The 23,313-nt window shown below is 42.6% G+C and overlaps 1 protein-coding gene and 1 long non-coding RNA gene across 2 annotated transcripts in view; one reads left to right on the top strand and one right to left on the bottom strand.

Annotated features, from left to right (window-relative positions):
* LOC148128637 (uncharacterized) overlaps window positions 1-23,313 on the bottom strand; it is a 150,996-nt gene that overhangs the window by 101,966 nt on the left and 25,717 nt on the right. The window lies entirely within an intron of this gene.
* Window positions 9,149-23,313, top strand: part of LOC148128638 (uncharacterized) — a 38,869-nt gene continuing 24,704 nt past the window's right edge. Inside the window, exons 1-4 of the mRNA XM_087948677.1 lie at window positions 9,149-9,718; window positions 9,855-10,102; window positions 10,592-10,823; window positions 21,043-21,255. Coding sequence (XP_087804803.1) covers window positions 9,885-10,102; window positions 10,592-10,823; window positions 21,043-21,255 — 663 coding nt within the window. The 5' untranslated portion in view covers window positions 9,149-9,718; window positions 9,855-9,884. The remainder of the gene's footprint in view (window positions 9,719-9,854; window positions 10,103-10,591; window positions 10,824-21,042; window positions 21,256-23,313) is intronic.

The raw sequence follows: 23,313 nt of genomic DNA, 5'->3' as shown, positions 1-23,313 counted from the left end.
AATTGAGGAAGAAGGTGCACAAAGAGAGGAGAAGATTGGAAATATTGATAGCAGATTAACAGTGGTTGAACAAGATAAAAGTGGGATGTTGAGGTGGGAGATGGAGAGGTCAGAATTTTATCTCAGATTTCAAAATATAGAAGAAGAAAAAGGAGAAAACTTGGCTGCGATAATGATAGAAATTTTGGCGGATGCGTTGGAAATTACAGAGGAAAAGATGATGGATGGAATAGATGAGGTATATCGAGTCTTTACAAGATATGCGATGAGAAATAAACTACCAAGGGAAGTTCATATTAGATTTACCAAAAAATCCATCAAAACACAAATACTACAAGTTGTAAGAGAGAAGATATTGAAATACAAAGGCAAAGAGATTGTGGTTTTAAAACAAATACCCAGAAGAGTGAGAGAGATGAGAAGAGAATATCAATTCCTGACCAAAATGTTATTGGATAAAGAAGTGAATTATAGATGGCTGATTCCAGAAGGATTAATGTTTACGTGGCAAGAACAGAGACATAGAATTGATTCAATTGAGAAAGCAAAACTTTTCTACGCAGAATTTTTTGGAAGGAGAGAAGCAGAGGCAGAGAAAGAGGTCTCATTAATTGAGTTTCAAGAGGAACAATTGGATATTGAAGAAGAGGAAGGTGCAGTAGGTGGACAGTGGATAGGAAAGAACAGCGTGAAGTGAGATCCACAAGAGCTGTTAGACCTAAATATAAAGCATAATCATGGAGGAAAAAAAATTGATTACAATGAATATAAATGGACTTAATTCAGCTGTTAAAAGAAGGAAAACTTTTCATAAATTAGAGAAATTAAAATTTGATATAATTTGTTTACAAGAAGTACATATTAAAAAGCAACATGAACAATTGTTAGTACAACCAAAATTAGGGAAAATATTTACTTCTTTGACTCAATGTAAGAAAAGAGGAGTGGTTCTATACATTAAAGAGGTCATCCCAGCAAAATTGATCTATACGGATGAAGACGGAAGAGTATTAATGGTGGAAATAATGGACAATAATATAAAAATACTCTTGATTGCAATTTATGCTCGAATGATAAACAAGAAGAATTTTATAAAAAATTACACATGAAAATAACTGGACTGGACTATGTTAATATAATTATGATGGGAGACTTTAATGGAATTGTGGACAATAAACTGGATTATATAGCAATAACAACAAAGCAAAATAGAAAGACTCTTCCTAAATCTTTTTTTTAAATGACAGATGAATTAACCTTAAAAGATATTTGGAGAGAAAGAAATGTTAAAGCTAAACAATTTACTTTTTATTCAAATAGACATTTATCATGGTCCAGATTGGATATGATTTGGATCTCATCAGAATTAATATCTAATATTCAAGAAACAAATATTGAAACAAGTACTTGGGCAGATCATAGCCCAATGACAATTAAATGGAAGGGACAAAAAAAAGATTGAGATGGACGTTAAACAATACTATTTTAAAGGAAAAATTTTACACAATGGATGGAGAAAGAATTGGTTTTTTTCTTTAGGGAAAATAAAAAAGAAGATACTTCATTGCAGAATGTTTGGGATACAATGAAGGCATATGTTAGAGGTTTGATAATAGATTATATAAGAAGAAAGAACATTAGGAAAAGGCAAGCCACTAAGATCTTGGAAGATGAATATAAAAGACTTGAAAAAGAATTACAGAAAATGCCACAGAAAAAGGAAATTAAATTGAAGTTGGATATAACTAAACATAAAATGGAATTAATAGAGAAGAATTGGCGCAGAAAATTAGAAATGCTAAACAGAATTATTTTGAAGATGCAAACAAACCAGGTAGATGGCTAACATATAAATTGAGAAAAGAGAAAGAATCAAGAAAAATATTGAAGTTAATAGATGATCAAGGCCAAGTTTGTTATGGTAACAAGGAGAAAAAGGAAATTTTATGGGCAACTATATAAACAAGAGAATATTGATGAAGAAAAAGTTAAACAGTATTTACAGAATGCTAACCTACCGAAGATGCCTAGATTGAAGAAATGCTAGAAAGCAACATAACAATGATGGAATTAACTGAAGCACTTAAGAAACAAAATAATGGGAAAGCACCGGGTCCAGATGGGCTTCTGGCAGAATTCTATAAAACATTTCAAGAATCATTGAGCATTCCATTGCTTGAAGTTATGAATGAAGCTATGTCAAAGAAGATGATACCTAAAACATGGTCAGAGGCTTATATTACACTTATTCCAAAAGAAGAGGCTGATCCACTGCAAATTAAGAACTATAGACCTATTTCTCTATTAAATGCAGACTATAAAATTTTTGCTTCAATTTTAGCAGAAAGACTTAAAAAATACTTAAATAATTTTATTCACCCAGATCAAAATGGATTTCTGCCAAAGAGACAAATTAGAGATAATATGAGAGTAATCTTGGATACTTTGGAATATTATGAGGCACATCCTGAAAAGCAAATGGCTTTGATATTTCTAGATGCTCAAAAGGCATTTGACAACGTGAACTGGAGATTTATGTTATTACTATTGGAACAGATGGGTTTTGCCAGAAAATTTGTCCAACCAATAGAAGCCATATACAATAGACAGACAGCAAAGGTAATGATGGAGGGAGAACTTACAGATTTTATTAATATAAGAAAAGGCACAAGACAAGGATGTCCCCTATCTCCTTTGCTATTTGTATTGACTTTGGAAGTGTTGAATAGAAATATTAGAGATGATAAAAACATAAAAGGAATGAAAATTAAAAAGGAAGAATTTAAACTGCAAGCTTTTTGCTGACGACTTAGTCTTTATTTTGGAAGATCCGTTAGAAACAGCTCCAAAGTTATTGGAAAAGATAGAGATATATGGTGAGGTGGCTGGTTTGAAAATAAATAAAGACAAAACAAAGATTTTGACAAAGAACATGCTACTGAGACAAAGAGAAGAACTGGCAGACCTGCTGAAAGTCCAAGTTACGAATAAGGTTAAGTATCTGGGGATACATTTGACAGCAAGATGTAGCACATTAAAAGAGAATAATTATATTAAACTTAAACAACAGATAGCTATAGACTTGAAGAAATGGGAAAACTTGCAATTGTCATTAATAGGGAGAATTTCAACAATTAAGATGAATATTTTACCTAGAATCCTATTTCTCTTTCAAACAATACCAATTAGGCTCGGAAAAGACTATTTTGATGATTTAAATAAAATTATGTTGAAGTATATATGGCAAGGTAAGAAAGCGAGAATAACGCTAAAGCTTTTGCAAGATGCTAGAATTAGAGGAGGTTTTGGTCTGCCCAATTGGGAATTGTACTATCAAGCTGCAAGTTTAATGTGGGTTAAGGAATGGATAACATTAAGAAAGACTAGATTGTTGACATTAGAAGGTCATGACTTGCTGTTGGGTTGGCATGCTTTTTATGGTATAAGGGAACTAAAACACAGGGTTATTTTAGAAGACATTATATACGGGAGTCTTTGTGGTTAAACTGGGAGAAGATAAAAGACAATGTTATTTGAAAATTCCAGTTTGGTTATCGACTATTGAAGCATTTTCCTATCCTATAATTTATAAGAAGGAACAAACAGTTAGATATGGGGAACTATTGGATGAAAAGGGTGAACTTAAATCAATACAAAATTTAGAGGAACAAGGTATAAAGATGAATTGGTTTTCATATGCGCAAATACATTCAAGGTATGATGAAGATTCTAAAACAGAGGGATTCTATGATAAACAGACTGATCTAGATAAGATTTTGATGGGTACTGATGAGAAGGTGATTAAAAAATTATATGGTTATTTACTGGGAATTAAATTAGAAGAAGAACAAGTTAAAGAAACTATGATTGTTTGGGGGAAGAATTTTGGATATGGGATTGATTTAGAGAAATGGCAAAAATTGTGGTCTCAAAATTATAAAATGACAATGTCAACAGCATATAAGGAAAATTTGTATAAGATGTTTTACAGGTGGCACTTTCCCCCGACAAGAATAGCAAGAATGTTCAAGAACAAATCTGAAAAATGCTGGAAATGTCATCAGATACCTGGCTCATATTACCATATGTGGTGGACTTGTGAGGACGCTAAAAATATTGGACTAAAATTCACATGTGGTTGGAAAAATGACAAAAAAAACGTGTAGATTTGAAACCGGAGTTCTTTTATTGGGAATCTTATCAGATACATATAGTAAAGATTTGAAATACCTGATTGTAAATGTGTTAACAGCGGCTAGGATTGTATTTGCTAAAAACTGGAAGAATGAGAAAATACCATCACAGGAAGAAATTATTAAGAAAATATTGGAATGTGCTGAGATGAGTAGATTGACATTTGAAATTAGAGAGCAAGAGGATAAACAATTTTATGAAATTTGGGATCTTTTTATCAGTGGCTAGATGACAAAATACGATAATAGAATATTTAGAAAGTTAGATAGCAAGGAATACTTTTATTTTTTCTTTTGCCTATGTTATTTGACATTATATCTATAAAGTGTTTTTAGGATAGATTTGGTATGATTATATGATTTGTTATAAAACTGTTTAAAGTTTTGTTCTCTCATAAAATATGAATGATTAAAAGTATAGTCAAATGATTTATTAATAGCGATATTAGGATATATAAGTTTGGATTGACAATATGAGTTGTATGTAATATAACTGCAATTGAGACTATGAAATGAATGCACAAAACTGATGAACCAACCGACACACTGTATGTACATAAGAGAGTTGATGTTTTAATGTTTTGTTTGTCTTGTTTGTAGAAAATCAATAAAATTGATTTCAAAAAAAAGAAAGAGGACTCAAACTCCCATGATGCTCAAAGGAGTTGGGCTCACTCAGCTCAATGGATCTGAGCCCCTGAAGCCACCTGGAGGGACCTTCACCCAATCCCCTTGCAGGGACTCTGCCTGGGGTCCTGCAATGGGGACTGAGGGGCCCCATCAGTGCTGGGCTTGGCTGGAGGGCCAGGTCCAATCCTGAGCCCCCAAAAGGCACCGGAAGCCCCGTGAATCTCCCAAGAGACTCTCCTCCGGCCTCGGCCGTTCCTCTGGCCTGGACCAAGCTGGGTCGGCTCCACACAACCCCTGACCCCTGTGGGAACAGCAGCCCCCACCCGCCAGGTGCAAAATTTGCACAACAGACTCAGATCCTGGCAAGAGATGCAACCTGGGGACCCTCACCCCCTTCACTCCCCACCTGCCCTGGGCCCCCATGGGGCAGATCACCCCACCTGCGCAGCAAGGCCCAAGGGAGCCCTCTCCACGGGGCAACCCACTTCCCAAGGCAGGAGGAGGAAGAAGCCCCTGGCTGTCCCCGGGGGAAATTGGCAGCAGGGGCCCAGGCTGACCTCCCCTCCCCCCTGGACCCCACCAGCCCCACCTGGCCTGCAGGTGCCCAGGGCTCACCTTGGAGCTCTACCTGTCCCCACCTGTGATGTCAGATCCGCTCTCCCTCCCAGCCAATCCCAAGGAGGGCTCCTCCCTCAGAGGCGGGCTTTCTGACAGTACCTCAGCTGCCCAGACCAGATTGGGGGCTCCCCTGCCTCCCTCTTCCCCAGCCCCCTCCCTCCCTACCCTCACTAGGGAGGGGGTGGACCCCCTGCAGACCCCCCCCTGGCCCTGCAGGACCCCTCCATGCCCCCTCCTCACAGCAAAGCCCCCTGCCAAACCCTCCCCGAATCCAGCCCGTTGGAGGCTGCTTGACTGGTGAGGAGGAAGCCAGGCCCAGAGAGGCCCCTCAGCCTCGGCCAGATGGGTGGGAAGGTGGTCCGGAAGCCCCCAGGGGAAGCCAGCCCAGAGATCTTGGCCAGGCTGCTCAGAAGCGGTTGCCATTGCCTCTTTCCCAGGGCTCCCAGAGAGCGGCTGGTCCAGAGCCTCCTAGCTGGCTTGGCGCCCCAGGCAGGAATGGAACTCAGCCCACCCCAGGATTGAAGCCCCACTCACCCAACTGACTCCACTAGCATCCATATGACCCTCCGAACCTGGTCTCTTCCCCAGGGGCCACATTCACACATGCACCTCTTAACCATGGTTTGTTTCCTGAGGTTGAACCTGTTGGCCAAGAAGTCAGTGGATGATGGAGACTCGGAAGGAGATGAATTCCTGGAAGAGAAGCTGAACAAGTGGAGATACACAAGCAGGCCTCGACTTATTCATTTAGTGACCGATTCAAGTTACAACTGCATTGAGAAATGGGACTTAGGACCATTTTTCACAGTTAATGACCCTTGCAGCATCAAATGCAGAGATCAGAATTCAGGTGCTTGGCCATAGTTTCACGTTTATGACCATTATGGCTGCGTCCCAAGTCACGTGGTCCCATTTTGCGACCTTCTGACAAGCAAAGTCAGATTCACTTAACAACCGGGTTCTTAACTTATTAACCGCAATGATTCACTTAATGACTGTGGCAGGAAAGGTCATAAAAAGGGACAAAACTCACTTGGCAGATGTCTCCCGTAATGACAGAAATGTTGGGTTCAGTTGTGGTCGTAGATCGAGGACTACCTGTATTGGGTACCCTTTTATTCTGGTGAGGACCCCATTCATACAACACGCTTGACCAGGCCGGGGTCCTCGCAGCCCCCCAGAGAGAAGCCAGAGGTCCACATGGAGCCTCCTCAGGGCCTGTGAGAAACCCTGGATGACCATAGCCCCCCTTCTCCCCTCCTCTGGGGTCTCCCTGGGACAAACCCAGAAGTTGGGGTGGGCTCATTCCTGACCCAGGAGGGGCTTCCTCCCCTCTGGGCCTCACCCGGCTTCGGTCAGACATGGCTGGGAACCTCCTGGAGGAGAAGAGAGTCTCATCGCACATCAACCTGGCCCTGAAAAGCCACAGCTTGAACCCGGAGCCACCCAGGATCTGGTCTGCAGGCCCTGAGAGCAGAATCTGAGGGAGGTTCAGGGGGAGAACTTCCAAGCGGTGGACCTGGGATACGGGCCTTCCTCTGCTCCTCCCTGCCAGGGTGGGCCTGCCTGTCCCTTCAGTTCCCCCCCTCACTCAGCCCCCCACAGTTCCCCCTTCTGGGCCAAGAAGTCCATGTTAATGTCCCCCCCAGTGAAGAAACATCCTCCCTGAACAAGGAATCCAAAGAAACCAGGAACAAAGGAGTTCCAACAACACCTTCAAACCCCTTGGAGGTTTTTTGGTATAGAAAGTCTCGGCCCCAGAAATTGGGAAGGTCAGAGGGGTCCCTCCCCCCACAAATAGAAGATCCCCACAACAGAGGAAGAGCCACCAGATCTCCAGAAATCATGTCACTAGAAATCAGGTTGCACCATCCACCACACTGTGGGCATCACCGCCATCTTTGTTGGGTTTCCCTGTGATAAGATGGGTGGCCAGTAAATTTAATGGATGGATGGATGGATGGATGGATGGATGGATGAATGGGTAGATATTTAGATAGATAGATGATAGATAGATAGATAGATAGATAGATAGATAGATAGATAGATAGATTGATAGACAGACACACAGACAGACACACAGATAGATATGGGTAGATATAGATAGATGATAGATAGAGATATAAAGATAGAGATAGATATGGATGGATAAATAGATATAGAGATAGATAGATAGATAGATAGATAGATAGATAGATAGATAGATAGATAGATAGATAGATAGATAGATAGAAGATAGATAGATAGATAGACAGACAGACAGACAGACAGACAGATACCGTGTTTCTCCAACAATACAGCCTCCACCAATAGGCCCAGCATGATTTCTAAGCATGAGGCGAAATTATGCCCCACCCCCAAAATTTAGGCCTATTTAAACCATGCGTTTCCCTGCCAATTCTCACATCATTCGTTAGAACTACACTAGGTGAAGAAAAATGGGGGGAAGGGCAGGGGTGGGTGGGGAGAAAACTTGCCTTTAGGAGTGCCCTGCAGGTAGCCTAGGCTAGAATACCCTGATCTACCGATAGAACATCAGCCGATAGAAGCTCCCCGAAGGCAGAGTCTCCAGTCGCTTCGGGGCGAGGCATGGCTGCCCGTGTCCCCTCGCCATTAGGCAGTGTCTTTCGGGCGATGGAAGCTCCCCAAGGGCAGTCACCAGCCACTTCGATCGGCCGGTAGAAGCGGCCTTGGGACGAGCACACACACATACTCCTCTCGCCGCGAGGTCGCTTATATTGGCCGACAAGAGCTCCCTGAAGGAAGAGTCCCCAGCCGCTTCGGGGCGAGGTGTGGCTGCCCATGTCCCCTTGGCATTAGGCATTGTCTTTCAGGCAATGGAAGCCCCGAGGCCGCTTCTACTGGCCGATCGAAGTGGCTGGTGATTGCACTTGGGGAGCTTCCATCGCCCGAAAGACATTGCCTAATGGCGAGAGGACACGGGCAGCCATGCCTCGCCCCCAAGCGGCTGGGGACTCTGCCTTCGGGGAGCTTTCGTTGGACAATAGAAATGGCCTCGTGGAGAAGTACTTGCGTATGGGCCGCTCTAGGTGGGGGAGGAAATTAAATTTTTTCGGGGGTTAAAAAAAAATAAGGCCCAGACTTATTTTGTGAGAAACATGGTAGATAGATAGATAGATAGATAGATAGATAGATAGATAGATAGATAGATAGATAGATAGATAGATAGATATCGATGGGTAGATATAGATAGATGATAGAGATAGTTATGGATGGATAAATAGATATAGAGATAGATAGATAGATAGATAGATAGATAGATAGATAGATAGATAGATAGATAGAAAGAAAGAAAGAAGAAAGAAAGAAAGAAAGAAAGAAAGAAAGAAAGAAAGAAAGAAAGAAAGGAAGGAAGGAAGGAAGGAAGGAAGGAAGGGATGGATAGATCGCACCTGCAGAACTTACAGTCCATTCTTTATTTTAAAAAATAAGAAAAATCAAAATATAAAGAATCTTGGTGTATTATAGGAACATTGTAAGATAACACAGGAATGACAAGAAAATAAAAATAAAAAATTCCATGCATTCTATATTTTTCTCCCTATTTACCCAATGATCTAGTCCACAAGTTGTCACTTTCCTGCTTCTTAATGAGCTTTTATCTCAGAATTAATATTGCTAGAAAAGATGGGAAATGAAATTTCACTTCAGGCATAAACAATTTTAAAACCGACTGCAATTAAGATCAATATATGGGATTATGACATAAAAGAGAATTCCAAACAGGGTCTACTCTTAACCTTGGGCAGAGATCAAGGGTGCCGATTGTCATTAGAAGAAAGGCAACACTAGAGTTAAATGGCATTAACTTAGAAGTGGCACCAAACCCCATTGCTCTGGGTGAACTTCCCCAGCAATCTCTGGAGACAAGAGGCCATGTTGAAAGACAGCAGAAGTCAATTCCCTGGGTGCTGAACTCTCTTCTCCAGCATCACTTTCTGGACTTGCCCTGACAGGAAGGAAGGACCACAACCACAACAGAACAATGATCCCAGGGTTGTATCTATAATTTTTACTAACATGGTTTATTCCAGCCTCTCCTCTGCAGATGGAGCCCAGAAAAAGTTCAGTTTCCCAAGAGGAGAAGTTGCTTCTCACTGTAATTATGACCATCTGGGCCTTTGAGACCTGTGATGCTATATCTCCAGTTTTTGACTTTGATGCAGGCATTAGACTGAAGCCACATGCAAAAGATCTTGTATCAGAAAAGGATAAATTCCTTGGGTGAAGCTCTCTGGGACCAAGTTTTGGGACAGGTACAGGCTCTGCTCTTGATTGTACCTTTCTCTCCTTTGCAGATGAAACTGAGTGCTTCTCTGTTTAGATCAGGAAAGCCACTGGCACTTCTCAGAGTCTTTGCATTTTTCCAAGTGTTCCTGTTGTTTGTCTTAGAAACAGGAAGTGGATTGATTAATGCCATGAATGATGGACCTCCTGCTTCTGCTTCTGATGCTGCTGGTGTCCCCATCAGTCTGTGGGAAGCTGAGAAGGAAATGCCCATTGAGTTTGGAGCACCAGGATGGGTACAATCCATGGAGCTTTTACAGGCCTGGAGACCATCTCATTGGTGTGGTCAAATCTGAAACATATGTGTCACCTATAATGTTGCCCTTCAATAGCCCTCCTAAACCTTCTTCTTCGTAAGTCATGCAGGGTGATGGAGTTGCACTCCTTCCATGTGCAATTCTAACACTCTCCTTTTCTTCTTATTTCACTTAGTTTTGTACCTCAGGACCTGTCTAATTTCCTGAATGATTTTGATTTCCATGTCTTCCCTCTTTTGCCTTATTTTGTGGAAGAGAGTAAAATCCAAAGATGGAGTTTTAAAAGAACCTGAATGAAATCCAGATGATTTTCCTTTCTCGGTTCATTCCTGAGTTCATCACTTGAATAATGACCTTTGTTTAAGTAACCATTGAAACAATTGTAGTTGCCTCTCTCATTTGCATAATTGATCATTCGTTTTGGATCAATGTTGGCCTAAGGCTCAGTAGGTTTGTGACGGATTATATATTTTAAAAACATTTGTTGTTGCTATTGAATATAATAACATGAATATTGTTTTTCATTAGGAAGAGTTCTGCTCTAACAAATACCCTAATGTCAATTTTTGGTATTCAAATGGTCAGCAAGAATTCCCAGCTCCTGCACAATCTCACCCTTGGTTACTACATCCATGACAACCATATGAGCACCTTCCGCACTTCAGATGTCTTGCTGGACATTCTTTCCAATGGAGAAGCCAATGTCCCCAACTACGGCTGTGGGAGTAAGGACAACCTCCTGGCTCTGATTGATGCAGCTGCCAGACACATCTCCATCCAGATGTCAATGTTTGTAGGCACCTACAAAGTCCCACAGGTTTGTGTGTTTTTCTCTATCTGGTAAGGTGAGTGGGGTGGTGGGGATGAACAATAGATCCAATATCTTCATAGAATTCAAGAGCAGCTTTTCAGAATATTAGGGAACATATCAACGATGTTTTAGTCTATTATGTTCATCTTCAAATTGACCATTAAAGGCCTGAAGAGCCATAAGGTCCCTAGAGGATATTCTACTGAATATTCTACTATTGAAAAACTATCCAGGTTTTGAGGTCCTCCATTAGCATATTCATTTTCACATATCAATAATATCTGCCTTATCCAATTGGAATCAAGTTGGCAATAGTCCTGTCTATGTATAAAAAATATTCAGACCAAGAAGAGTATCTTTGGGATGGATAAAAGGAGTTCAGCTCCTGCCCTCATAGATAATTGTTAATTTACACAATTTCTGCTTTGTATAAATTCAGGGTATATAATTATTGGGTTAAAATTAAAGTGATGAAACAGACATATAGTCCCAAAACAAAATTTCAATTACACACTTATTGGATTGTGCAACTGTCAATTTCTGTTAGCAGTTGTGCTCTTGTACATCTAGAGAAGAAGCTGAAAAATTGCTTCACAAAGAATTTGGGATATAGAAGCTGAGAAAGAGGTTTCAGTACTCAGAAATAGCATATAATACTGCCCTATATCTTAGATCCAGATATTTTATCTAACATCTGCAAATTTGAATCTAATTGTTGGAATTGTAGGGGTGACACAGAAATTTACATTGCATTTTAATTGTTTTTTATTTAATATGATTTTGCATTCCATTTTTATAGACAATCTTGTTAAATATTTAACTGTCTTAAATATTTAAACCATGACTAAGGAACAAACTGTTCTGATATGTTCATCAGAACAAAATTGGGTTTGTCAATAACTAATATTTTGGAGTTGATCTGGACCACATTATAACACAGCATTCTTCATTCCTTTTTCAGATCACTACTGGAATTCCTTCAGAGGCTCTGAGTGATAAAAGGAGATTCCCCTTTTTCCACCAGATGCTCCACAAAGAAGGGATCCAATACCCAGCAATCATCCAGCTCCTCCTCCATTTCAGATGGACCCTGATTGGCCTCTTTGCTTCAGACACAGAAAAGGGAGAGAATTTCATGAGGACTTTCCCTCCAATGCTTGTCAGGAATGGAATTTGTGTGGTTATATTGTGGAAAGGGAACTTCATGAGGACAGTGGTGACACCCAAGCAGGAAAAAGCCCAAAGGGAACATCAGGCCAGCCATAAAACAAACTTGCATAGGAAAAGAGATTTAATAAAAGGTATTGAAAGAAGCCCCCTAGACAAAAGCCAAGTAATTAAGAAAGCTAGGGAAACAAGAAAAAGAAATCCCTTACAAACAACAGGTCATGCCAAATCAGCAAAACAAAAAAGACAAAAGACACGAAATAAATTCCATAGCAGACAGGAGATTGCCACAAAACAAATATAAGAAAACATTAGGAAACTGATAATCCAATCAAACTACCCTGCAAAGTTTGCCTTCTGCACCCCACGGAGTTTACCCTCCGGCGGAAATGAAGACAACCCCTGACAGGATTTAAAACATTAAGAAATACAAACATAAGCACTCACACACAAAAGGAGAAAAAGTATAAAATTCAGGGTTTTTATTATACAAAGAGAGCTAGCTCCAGGAACGCAGACTTCTTGCTATCTCTCGCCTTCCTGAAAAATAAAATAAACCTGGCTTCCAAGTAGCTGTCTGAATCCTTGCACCAGAGTATTCCCAGCAGGAAAATCGAATCCTCAGAAGAAAGGCATTTTCCAGCCTTTCAACAATTGGCGACCATGAAGGTTTTCCAGCCAACCCTGCCACCGGACCGGGCCCGCAGATCCAATCCCAGCCGGCATGGACCTTCTTTGTCCAGGGACAACATCCACGGACCCAGCCCGGAAGGCATAAGGGTAGTAAAGGGAGTCCTTGGGCTTTTCTGCTCAACAGCTGCTTGAAAGCAGGTGAGTACCGCTTCAAATTTATAATCTTACTAGGGAGGGGTGGAGCGTGAGTGTACCAGGTGTGTGATTGTGGGTTTCTCTGCGGAAACAGTGGGATCTCACCTCCTCTGTGATTACCAGCCGCACCCCAGCCAGCTGCTAGCTCCAACAAGCCGTGACCGGCTGGATTTGGGAACGCATGGGGTGATCACAGAGTGTGAGTCCTTCTGAAGGACGTAAGAAAAACCGAGTGGGCTGAGAAAGGAACTGGTGTTGGGAAATAAATAGAAAGCAGAAAAAATAGTCCCAGTGCATCCCGCAAGTAAAGCCCTGTGCATTTAGAAGGGGCCCGTACCGGCTGCTGGCAAACAAAATTGGAAATAGTTTGCCTTACAAAGCAGAGCAGGTCCTTCCAGATCCCCACCTTTAAGGGAGATCTGAAAACTGACGGCGGAGTGTGAGGAGGGGCCCGTACCGGGCTGCTAGGGGGCAGACGGTCCTCCAAGATCCCCGTTTTTTAGGGGGGGTCTTAAAACTGATGGCGGAGTTTCCCTATGAGAAAGGGGCCCGTACTCCGTGTGTAGGGAAACCGGAGTCCTTTCCAGACCTTTTTTGTCTGAAAACTGAAGGCGGTAGCCCGGCTAAACCAAAGTTATCCCCACATCAGGTAGGGAATATGGGAAGTTGTAGCTCGAGGGCAATGGAAGAGACCCCCTTGGATACTTGAGGCTTGGGACGAAAGGCTAGTGCCTGTCCTGCCTGGAATGAATAAAAAAAGATGCAAAGAGAATTTGCAAAAAATGGGCTTTATTGCGAGATGACACGGGTAGACAAATTTGACCTGATAGCGGTACTTTAGATTAAAAAACCCTGAAAGCACTTAGAACATGCATTAAGCCCAGCCAAATACCCTATTGGTACTGCTGGGCTGAAATTGTTAGGACCAAAGACATGACCAAGAAAAAAAATAATAATAAGAAAAGCCTGAAACCCATTTCAGGGAAGGGAATACTGAGGCACGGATTATGGCTCCCCTTTTAAGCAAGCCAGTGCCAGGCAGAAATAGGGGACAACTAGAATATGTTTTTACCCACACCCCCTTCTCTGCCTCTGACCTAGTCATCTGAAAAAAGGATACCCCAGCTTTCAGGGCTGAACCTCAAACAGTTATTAAAACCCTGAAATCTATCATAGACAGCCATAATCCATCCTGGGGTGACATGACTCAGCTGTTGCAAATCTTTCTAAGGAAAGACGAACTATTAAAACTGTTTGGAAAACAAAACAAAACAGACCAAATAGCCAAACTACCAACTATCCCTGGTCAGGCAGCCCCAGCCCACATCGCATGGCCAGTACATCACCCTGACCAAGACTATAATGATACCAATCAATGGGATGAACACTAGAGCAAAAGATAATTTACTAGAAGCTCTAGAGGAAATAAGAAAAAAGAAAAAACCCTTTAAACTAGTCTGAATTTAAAAACAACAACAACAACACAAAGGGAAAAGGAAAACCTGATGCCTTTTGGGTCTGCCTGACAGAAGCAGCTATTACATATGCCCACCTAGACCTTTGCTGCCTGAAGGACCAAAGGATTTTAGCTTCAGCCTTCGTGGATCAGTCCACCTTAGATATTAAAGAACATTTCCACCGCTTTGTCTCTAACTGGCCAACCTTAGACATAGCAGAGTTGCGCAGGATTGCTAACTTTGTCTATGATCAAAGAGACAAGCTGAAAGAGGAAGAGAAAGATAGAAAGAGATGAATAGAAAGACAGGAAGACTTAAAAATGTTTGCTGTAATGAAACATGATGCCAGACAAATGCCAGGTAAAACCCCCTATAATTCAAAGAAATGCTGGCATTGCGATAAAGCAGGATGGTCGCAAGGCAAATATCAGCATTGTTATAGGTGCAGACAGGAAGGTCATTTCAGCAGGCAATGTAGGCAACACTCCTCTTGCAACTGGTATCACCCACCACCTAGGAACATGAGGCCAGCCAATAACCCAGTCCATTACACTGAGCAACAAAGTTTCAGTCACCAGGCACCACCCAGCGCTCCCTTTCCTCCAATAAATAATAACAATAGACATCAATGGGAGCAAAGAAGAGAACATGATTTACCCCTTTCTTGACTAGAGCATGACAATGAAAGCACTGAATTCATGGCTACCTTTAATGGGCTGGCTATCCCCCTAACAAAATGGCCCAGAAGGGGAACCCATTGTCACCATTCCTATAGGAGGAAAGAAATACAATTGCTTAGTTGATACTGGAGCCACCTCCTCATTAATTACTGAACCACCATATAAAGCTTCAGTGGCTGAAGGGGCTCAGGATAGCATAATGGGAGTGGGGGGGGGGGAGAAATAATCCCTGTAAAATTTACCCACAACGTACCAGTAGAACTAGGACCTTTCATAGTAGACCATGCATTTACTATTTGCCCCCAGTCTCCACTGTCTCTACTAGGAAGGGATCTCCTATGTAAAATGGGAGCTACCATAACATGTGGCAAACAGGGGCTGCAATTGGAAACCCCAGGAAAAGGCACACACAAGACAATCATGCTGATAACCAGTAACACAGGGCTTCATGAAAATTTAAAAAGCCTGCCACCCTCCTTATGGGGCTGGGATACATCAGAAGTGGGACTACTTAAAGGAGCCATGAAGAGAGCAAACAAAGAGGTGAAGACCCTACTGGGCAAACTCTGTCAGGAGACACACCTCTCCTGGCCACAAGTGCTCCCAATTGCCCTCTTTTATATCAGAACCAGACCAAGACAAGATATAGGTATTTTCCCCCTTTGAGATCCTTTTTGGTCACACCCCCCCCATACCCTACAAAGCCTAGATCCTCATTCCCTTTGCTTAGATAGGGGGGATAGGGTTCTCTCTTCTTATCTTACAGCCTTGCAAAAGAGACTACAGACCCTCTGGACCCAGAGTGTGCTGACACAGACCTTACCCCTGGAAGAAGCCCTGCATCCATATGAGCCAGGAGATTGGGTGTGGATCAAGCTCTTCACCAGAACCTCCCCTCTACAACCCAGGTGGAAAGGACCCTACCAAGTTTTACTGACTACACACACCGCCATAAAGGTTGCAGAACAAGACTCTTGGCTACATTGGACACATGCAAAGCCAGCAGTCATAGACCAAAGCCAAACTCCACTACAATCAATCCCACCCATCAAACTCAAGAAAGATTGGGACACAGATCAATGGACGCTTGCAGCATTCTTCAACACCGTTGAACCACACCACTGTGAGGAACCAAGTGCAAACATTGCATTACACAAAACTGGACTCCTAGGTGCTGAGTTATAAACTATTTTTTATTTTTTCTCTCACCTTCTCCATTTTTTCCTTTTTTAAACCTTTTTTCATCGTATTTTTTTTTAACAAAAAGGACTTTAACCATACCTTTCTCATAATTTTTTTGATACTTGACCTTTTACATATTTTTTTTAACATTGCTATTTAAAAAAAAAAAAAAAAAAAGAGGGGGGGCGGGAGGAAGGGAAGAAAAGGAATCTAGCAATGGGGAACATGAAATGCAATATATACTATGTATTATTATCTGTAACAATTGTAACATTTGTAACACAAACAACTGCGTTCCTGGAACCAAAGCTTATCCCAGAGAAAGGAAACATATGGGAATATTTAGCAAGAGAAATACTCAACACCACTAACTTTTGCTTAGCAGGAGGGAAATCATAATGTCACTGGGTGCAGCTCACCTAGGGTCACAGAATGCACCAGTCTTAGCAACACAGAACTAAAATGCAACTATACAGAGACCATATCATTTTCATATAGTTACCTGAAGTTCCCACCAGGATGGTTTTTCCTTTGTGGCTTAAAAGCCTACTCATACCATCCTGCAAATGCCACAAATGGCCCCTGCACCTTGGGAAGGTTAACCATGCTTATGCCATCCTTACAGAGATGACACAGGAGAGCCTTCCAAACCCTAGACTCAGACTGTAATTCCAAAGTCTCCCTTCCCACAAAAACAGAATACATCTCATTGGCAATATCCCTGGTAGGGGTACCTGGATTGGCAGTGCGAAATTCTAAAAATTTGAATAGACTAGCATGTACCCTGGCAAAAAGCTTGAATTTGACCTCCCATGCCCTGGATGCCCTTAACAGAGAACTGAGGGAGGTCAGAGAAGCCACCTTGGAGAATAGGGCAGCAATAGACTTCCTTCTCTTGAAGCATAACTATGGCTGCGAAACATTCAAAGGGATGTGTTGCTTCAATCTGAACGAAACCTCAGAACTCGTAGGGAGGGACATCCACCACCTGAAAGAGCTATCTCAGAATATTGGTCAGGAGCAATCATTCCTGGACTTTTCATGGCTCTTCTCATGGATGCCAGATTTCCATTGGCTCAAAATCCTTATAACAACCACAGTCACCATTTGTGTCTTTGGAGCCCTCATGTGTTGCCTCTGTCGATGCATACCGCCCTGCCTTAGCTGCCTAAAGGCCTGTATTCCCTCTCAGAAGAGAAAATTAAAGGGGAGACAGGCAGCCATGATAATGATCCAGATTGATCACAATACCAAGTATACCCAGACATTCAATCAGAGACCACACTCTTAAAAAAAAAAAAAAAAAAAAATGAAGGATTGTGGAAAGGGAACTTCATGAGGACAGTGGTGACACCCAAGCAGGAAAAAGCCCAAAGGGAACATCAGGCCAGCCATAAAACAAACTTGCATAGGAAAAGAGATTTAATAAAAGGTATTGAAAGAAGCCCCCTAGACAAAAGCCAAGTAATTAAGAAAGCTAGGGAAACAAGAAAAAGAAATCCCTTACAAACAACAGGTCATGCCAAATCAGCAAAACAAAAAAGACAAAAGACACGAAATAAATTCCATAGCAGACAGGAGATTGCCACAAAACAAATATAAGAAAACATTAGGAAACTGATAATCCAATCAAACTACCCTGCAAAGTTTGCCTTCTGCACCCCACGGAGTTTACCCTCCGGCGGAAATGAAGACAACCCCTGACAGGATTTAAAACATTAAGAAATACAAACACAAGCACTCACACACAAAAGGAGAAAAAGTATAAAGTTCAGGGTTTTTATTATACAAAGAGAGCTAGCTCCAGGAACGCAGACTTCTTGCTATCTCTCGCCTTCCTGAAAAATAAAATAAACCTGGCTTCCAAGTAGCTGTCTGAATCCTTGCACCAGAGTATTCCCAGCAGGAAAATCGAATCCTCAGAAGAAAGGCATTTTACAGCCTTTCAACAATATCACAACGATTCACAACAACTGGACAAACAGCACCCCTCAGGGAGGCCCTCTCTAAGTGGAGACAACTCAATGTCTTTGTTCACTTCATAGAATATATTACCATCTGGGAGAGAATTCTTCCTTTCCATGAAGCACTTATTCATTTGCCAGGACCCATTGAAGGGAAAGTCTGGATCCTCACAAAGTTTGGACTGTATACAATAAAGAAGGACAGACTTCTCAAATACATCCATAGTATTTGGAACTTTGGATATCTGAATAAAAAAAGGCCAACAGATGCTGCCTTTGAACCTTATTTCTTTGTGGAAGATCAGTTTCAAGATCATTATTTCCGCTGTTCCCTTTCCAAGCACATCTTTTCTGTCAAAGGCCGCAGAAGATGCACCCAGAAAGCCCCACTGGAGACCCAGGAGAAAAGGAACAGGAAACGGATCATAACTCACAGTCATTGGTACAGTGTCATGAAGACTTTGGCCCAGGCCATGAATGCCGCTTATTCCTCCAGATCGAGGAGGGGAAGGAAGGAGGGAGAAAAGAGGTTGGGGGCTCCGAGGCTGCAGCCGTGGCAGGTATGGGAGGTCCCGATAGGGATCCATTCATCTGAGATCCTTTGGAGAAGGAATCCAGAGGAGAAGGAGGGGAACATCTCAACCTTCTTGTGCTGCAAAAGGTCAAGAGATTTGCACCATCTAATTGCTCCTGTCTGACGCTCCGGAATAACAGGGAGCAGATATGAAGTTTCTGTCTAGCCTCTGTTGGAAGAAATCTCCTTCTGGGTTCAGTTCCAAGTGGGGAAGAAAGACACTGGAAACATGGTGACTGCTTGGAAACATGGTTTAATGGTGGACAGGAGCACGTGGCTTGGTTGAGGAAAGAAGGGCTGAGATGCTGAGAGTGCAACTGTTTGATGCCCTCTGTTGGGATTTGAATTTGAGCTTGTATTCTGATCGGTTGTCAGGCTCCCATGGGGCCATGCAGGGGCAACTCTGTAGGCTGTCCTGAGTCCCAGGCTTGGTTGAGCCTGCCTGGATGATGGTGATGTAATGAAAGGGCTTTGGGCAATTCCTATTATAGCTTTACCTGGAGTAGAACTTTGTTATGTAAAATAGAGTGGCCTAGGCCAGAGTAATGGTCCATTAGCAAGTGCGGGGGGACGACTGAGTTTCAGGCTCTCTGAGTTTCTGCTTTTCTGCACTGCATCAGTAGCGGCTGCACACACAGTGCACATGTCCAACAGACCTGGGACATTTGCCCGATCTGCGCCACAGCCACCACGTGGTAGGGAAAGCTAGGAGAGCGACTGGGACAAGCGCCAACCCGGTTTGGGGGTTTGGCCAACCAGGGGTGACCACCGGTTCGCTCGAGCCAGTGAGAACCAGTTGAATACCCCCTCTATGTGAGCTCCAGTTCGAGTGGCCCCTTGTCCTCAGGGCCCCAGTCTCAGCTCAGGCGCTCTTTCTTTGTATCGGCCCCCTGAAACGGCTCTGGGAACTCCGTTGCAGCTCTCGGAGGTTAATTTCCTTTGGACTTTTGGCAGGGTTATTCGATATAAATATCTTGTTGCTCTAAAGGCTGCTCAAATAAACATTCTTGGGAAGAGCAGCCCCATCTTGTTGGATTTCCAGATCTTCGAGACCTTGTTTGAGTTTACTAAGTGCATTAACTCATACCCCATCCTTAAAAGCCCTTCCCTGGAGAAGCCACGGGGGCTGAGTACCAATGAGTAGTTGTGTGTTCATTTTCCCCACAACAACAACCCTGTGAGTTGAGTTGGGCTGAGAGACTGGCCCCCAATCCCCCAGCCTGCTTCATGACCAAGGCGGGTCTTGAACTCACAGCCTCTTGCTTTCTACTTCGGAGGCTTAATCAGTAGAGCAAACTGGCTCCCTTATATACTTATCAAGCTTGGCACAATCCTTCATCCAGTGCATCATTAATGTTCTTATATGAGATACTATAATTTATCAAATCCTAAAACCCAGATAGTTTTCTACTGCTTTTTAGTCATACAGTTGTTTCTAGGAGGAAATCATAAATATTTTTCCAGAAAGTTGGTAATGTTTAAATAACATAAAAGTATATTTGCCTGAGAATTGTTATAAATCTTGTATAATAGCAATTTATCAACCCTATTATATTAATGACAACATAGAAAAATTTATGACTTAACGACAAAATGTTGTATCTTCCCACTTTCATGACAAAGATTAAAAAAACTAAAGATTATTTGAGTACCATTTTAAAATCAGTTTTTATCCACTTAATTATCATACCATCCACCCCTCACTTAACTGTGTTTCTGATCACATCACAAAATTGTTTGTTACTCTTTCCTGAAATCGAGTTATATCAGCAGTATTTCCATAATGTATTTAGGAAATGAAATAATATGTGAGGATGGCTTGCATAGAGCACATAAGTTATATCCCCCCTTTCCCACAATCCATTTAGAAAGGGCCGTGATAGGAGGGAATGACTTTTGGGGGGTGGAGGAGAGATTCTGCCTGGGGAAGAACCAGATAAGAGGAGGACACCTACAGCTGCATTAAAAAAGGGTCGGTGGGAGATTTGTACTTTCTGACTCCCCAAATCCTGTCAGTGCAGCATTACAGCAAAGTCGGCCTAGCTCAGGTTTCCTGTCTGGGCTTCCTGGGAGAGGATTACCCTGACAATTTTCTTCCTGACAAATCCGTGTTTCTGATAAGCAACCTGTTGCTTTAAGGGAGTTCATAAATCTCCTTTTTTCTCTTGTTCAACTATATTTTGTCAAAATCTATATTGTCGGGATATGATTGACTTTTTTCATTCACTTGTAAGATAGTGGTAACATCTATTTTCCTAATGAAGCATGTGTGTAAATTAGACAACTACAGAAGAAAGATTCAAATGTGAAAAAGCATCTGGGATAATAAACAAAGTTTTCTGCTTTTAAAATTGCTGCATGTTCCCATTCTAGTTCCATCCTTTCCTGGAGAAGAATGAGTTTGTCAATATTTCGAACTTTAAACTCTACATTGACCCAAATGGAGAGGTAGCAGCAGATCTGGGCATTTCGGGCTTCTTGGTTCTTCCCAGGGATGATCCCAGGAGAGAAACTCTGGGGTATTTTAAAAGACAGAGACTTTCTATCAACCAAGATTATCTTTCACAGCTAAAGGTGCTCAACAAGGTAGGAGAAAGTTTGATGTCTTTCCTCTGTTTTCCAAAGCCTGAGGTCCTATTTCAAGAGGGCTGATGCTATTCCCCAAAGATGGTTGACCTTCACCGAGAACTGAATCTAGGCAGGAGAAACCAGATTTTCTCCCCTTAGGCTGCTTGGGAGGCTTCCATATTGTTCCATTTTGTGGACCACGTACAATTAAGGGTCTCCATCAAACGGGTGAGAAACCCACAAGGGCTGTGTCCCTAGTAGCTTCTGGTTGTTTTCTCCTTGTGCCCAGAAGAGCAATGAAGGCGGCAATTCTGCTGACCAGGGCCTGAATCCAGGCTTGGACTGTATCGGATGGGATTGAATCGTGATTGGACGGAGATACTTTTGGCCCCATTGGGGGAAAGAATCTTCCTCTCATCCAGCTTGGTGAAAAGTGTCCCCTGAAGGGGCAGGTCCATAACCTGGGAGGCTCTTAAGGAGGCCGGACCTGGCCAGAGCTCTCCATGCCTCCCTTTCACCCTCCCTGGGATGGAGCAATGGGCCTTCTGCTCCTAGGAAGCAGCTCCAAGGCTTTCAGTTCACCTGAAATTATCAGGATTGTTCTGATATCACACCTTAAAATTATGGGTGTAAGAAGAGGGGAGAAATGCGTGTTAATGGGGTCATGAGAAGGAACTGGCTGGTTATCACTTAATGCTGAAATCTTTTCTCAGTTCCATCCAGGGATGGGATTCAAATTTTGTAACAACTGGTTCTGTGGGCGTGGCTTAATTTGTGGGCATGGTTTGGTGGCCATGTGACTGGGTGGGCATGGCCAGGTGGCCATGTGATTTGCAAACCAAATACAATTGGTCCTTGCTTAATGACCAGTTGCTTAGCAAGTGTTCTAATTTATGACTGATCTCCCCAGAGCTCCTTGACCTGTTTTTGGAGTTTTGACAACCATAAACACAAACACACAAACACACACACACTTCTAACCCTGCTATTCTTTGATTCTGTAAGGATTTCCTGTTGGAGCAGGGGGTTGGACTAAATGACCTCCGAGATCCCTTGCAGGCCAGCCCTAGATTGTTGTGCTGCTTTAAAGAGTCTTCTGAAGCCAGGGTTTGTGTCCTTCCTTCCTCTCCTTTCTTTTCTATCTCCTTCCCTCCCTCCTTCCATGTATTTATCTGTCCATTCATATATCTCATTCACTTTCTCCTCCCTCCGTCTCTTCCTTTCTTTTTCTTTCTTTGTCCCTTCCTTCCGTCTCTCCCTTCCTTTGTCTATCCCTTTCCTTCCTTTTGCTTCCTTTCTCTCTTTTCTTTCTCTTTCTGTTTTCTTTCTTGTCTCTCTTTTCCTCTCTCATTCCCTCTTTTTCTCTCTTTCTCCCCTCTCTGTATCACTCTGTCTCTCTCTCTCTCTCTGCCTCTTTCCCTATCTTCCCCTCTCCCCCCACCCACTTTGTGTGTGTGTGTGTGTTTGTGTAAAAGAGAGGCATGGATAAGTCTGACCAGGTCTGGTCTCTTTAAGAACCTTCCCAACTATGAACGTGCCCTTTCAGGGGACACTTTTCCCCAAGCAGGACGAAGCTTCTCTCCCAGTGGGACCAAAAGGACCTCCAGCCAATCATGATTCAAATTCATCTGAATTCAGGCCCTGGTCAACAGAATTCCCTTGTTCTTTGCTATTTTGGACACAAGGAGCAAACAAACCTGAAGCTCTTAGTGACACATTCCCCAGCCCTTGTGGGTTTCTCACCAGTTTGAAGGAGATACTAAACCATAGATGGTTCACAAAATGGAGCAGTGCGAGAAGGTAAGGGTGACGGTGGGGGATAGCGAAGCAGCCGGGTCCCTATTCCCCCCCTCCCCTCTCTCTGTGTGTATGTGTCTGTGAATATGTTTGTGATTCCCTCAAAGCTGTGGCTGGGCCAAGCCAACAAGCTCTCCTTGGTGCTCTTCGCTACTTCTTTCATTTCTTCTTTTTCGAATCCAGACTGGCTGAACAACGATTGCCAGACCACGATGGAACCGTCCAATCGGGCGACCCTCCTCCTCCTCCTCCTCTTCCTACTCCTCTCGCACCCGGCAG

Source organism: Notechis scutatus, unplaced genomic scaffold, assembly GCF_049901735.1.
Source record: "Notechis scutatus isolate UNSWTSFEM ecotype Mainland unplaced genomic scaffold, rNotScu1.2 NSCUCTG41, whole genome shotgun sequence".
Lineage (NCBI taxonomy): Eukaryota > Metazoa > Chordata > Lepidosauria > Squamata > Elapidae > Notechis > Notechis scutatus.
Note: the sequence above shows the minus strand (reverse complement) of the source record. Positions and strands in the feature narration are given on the sequence as shown.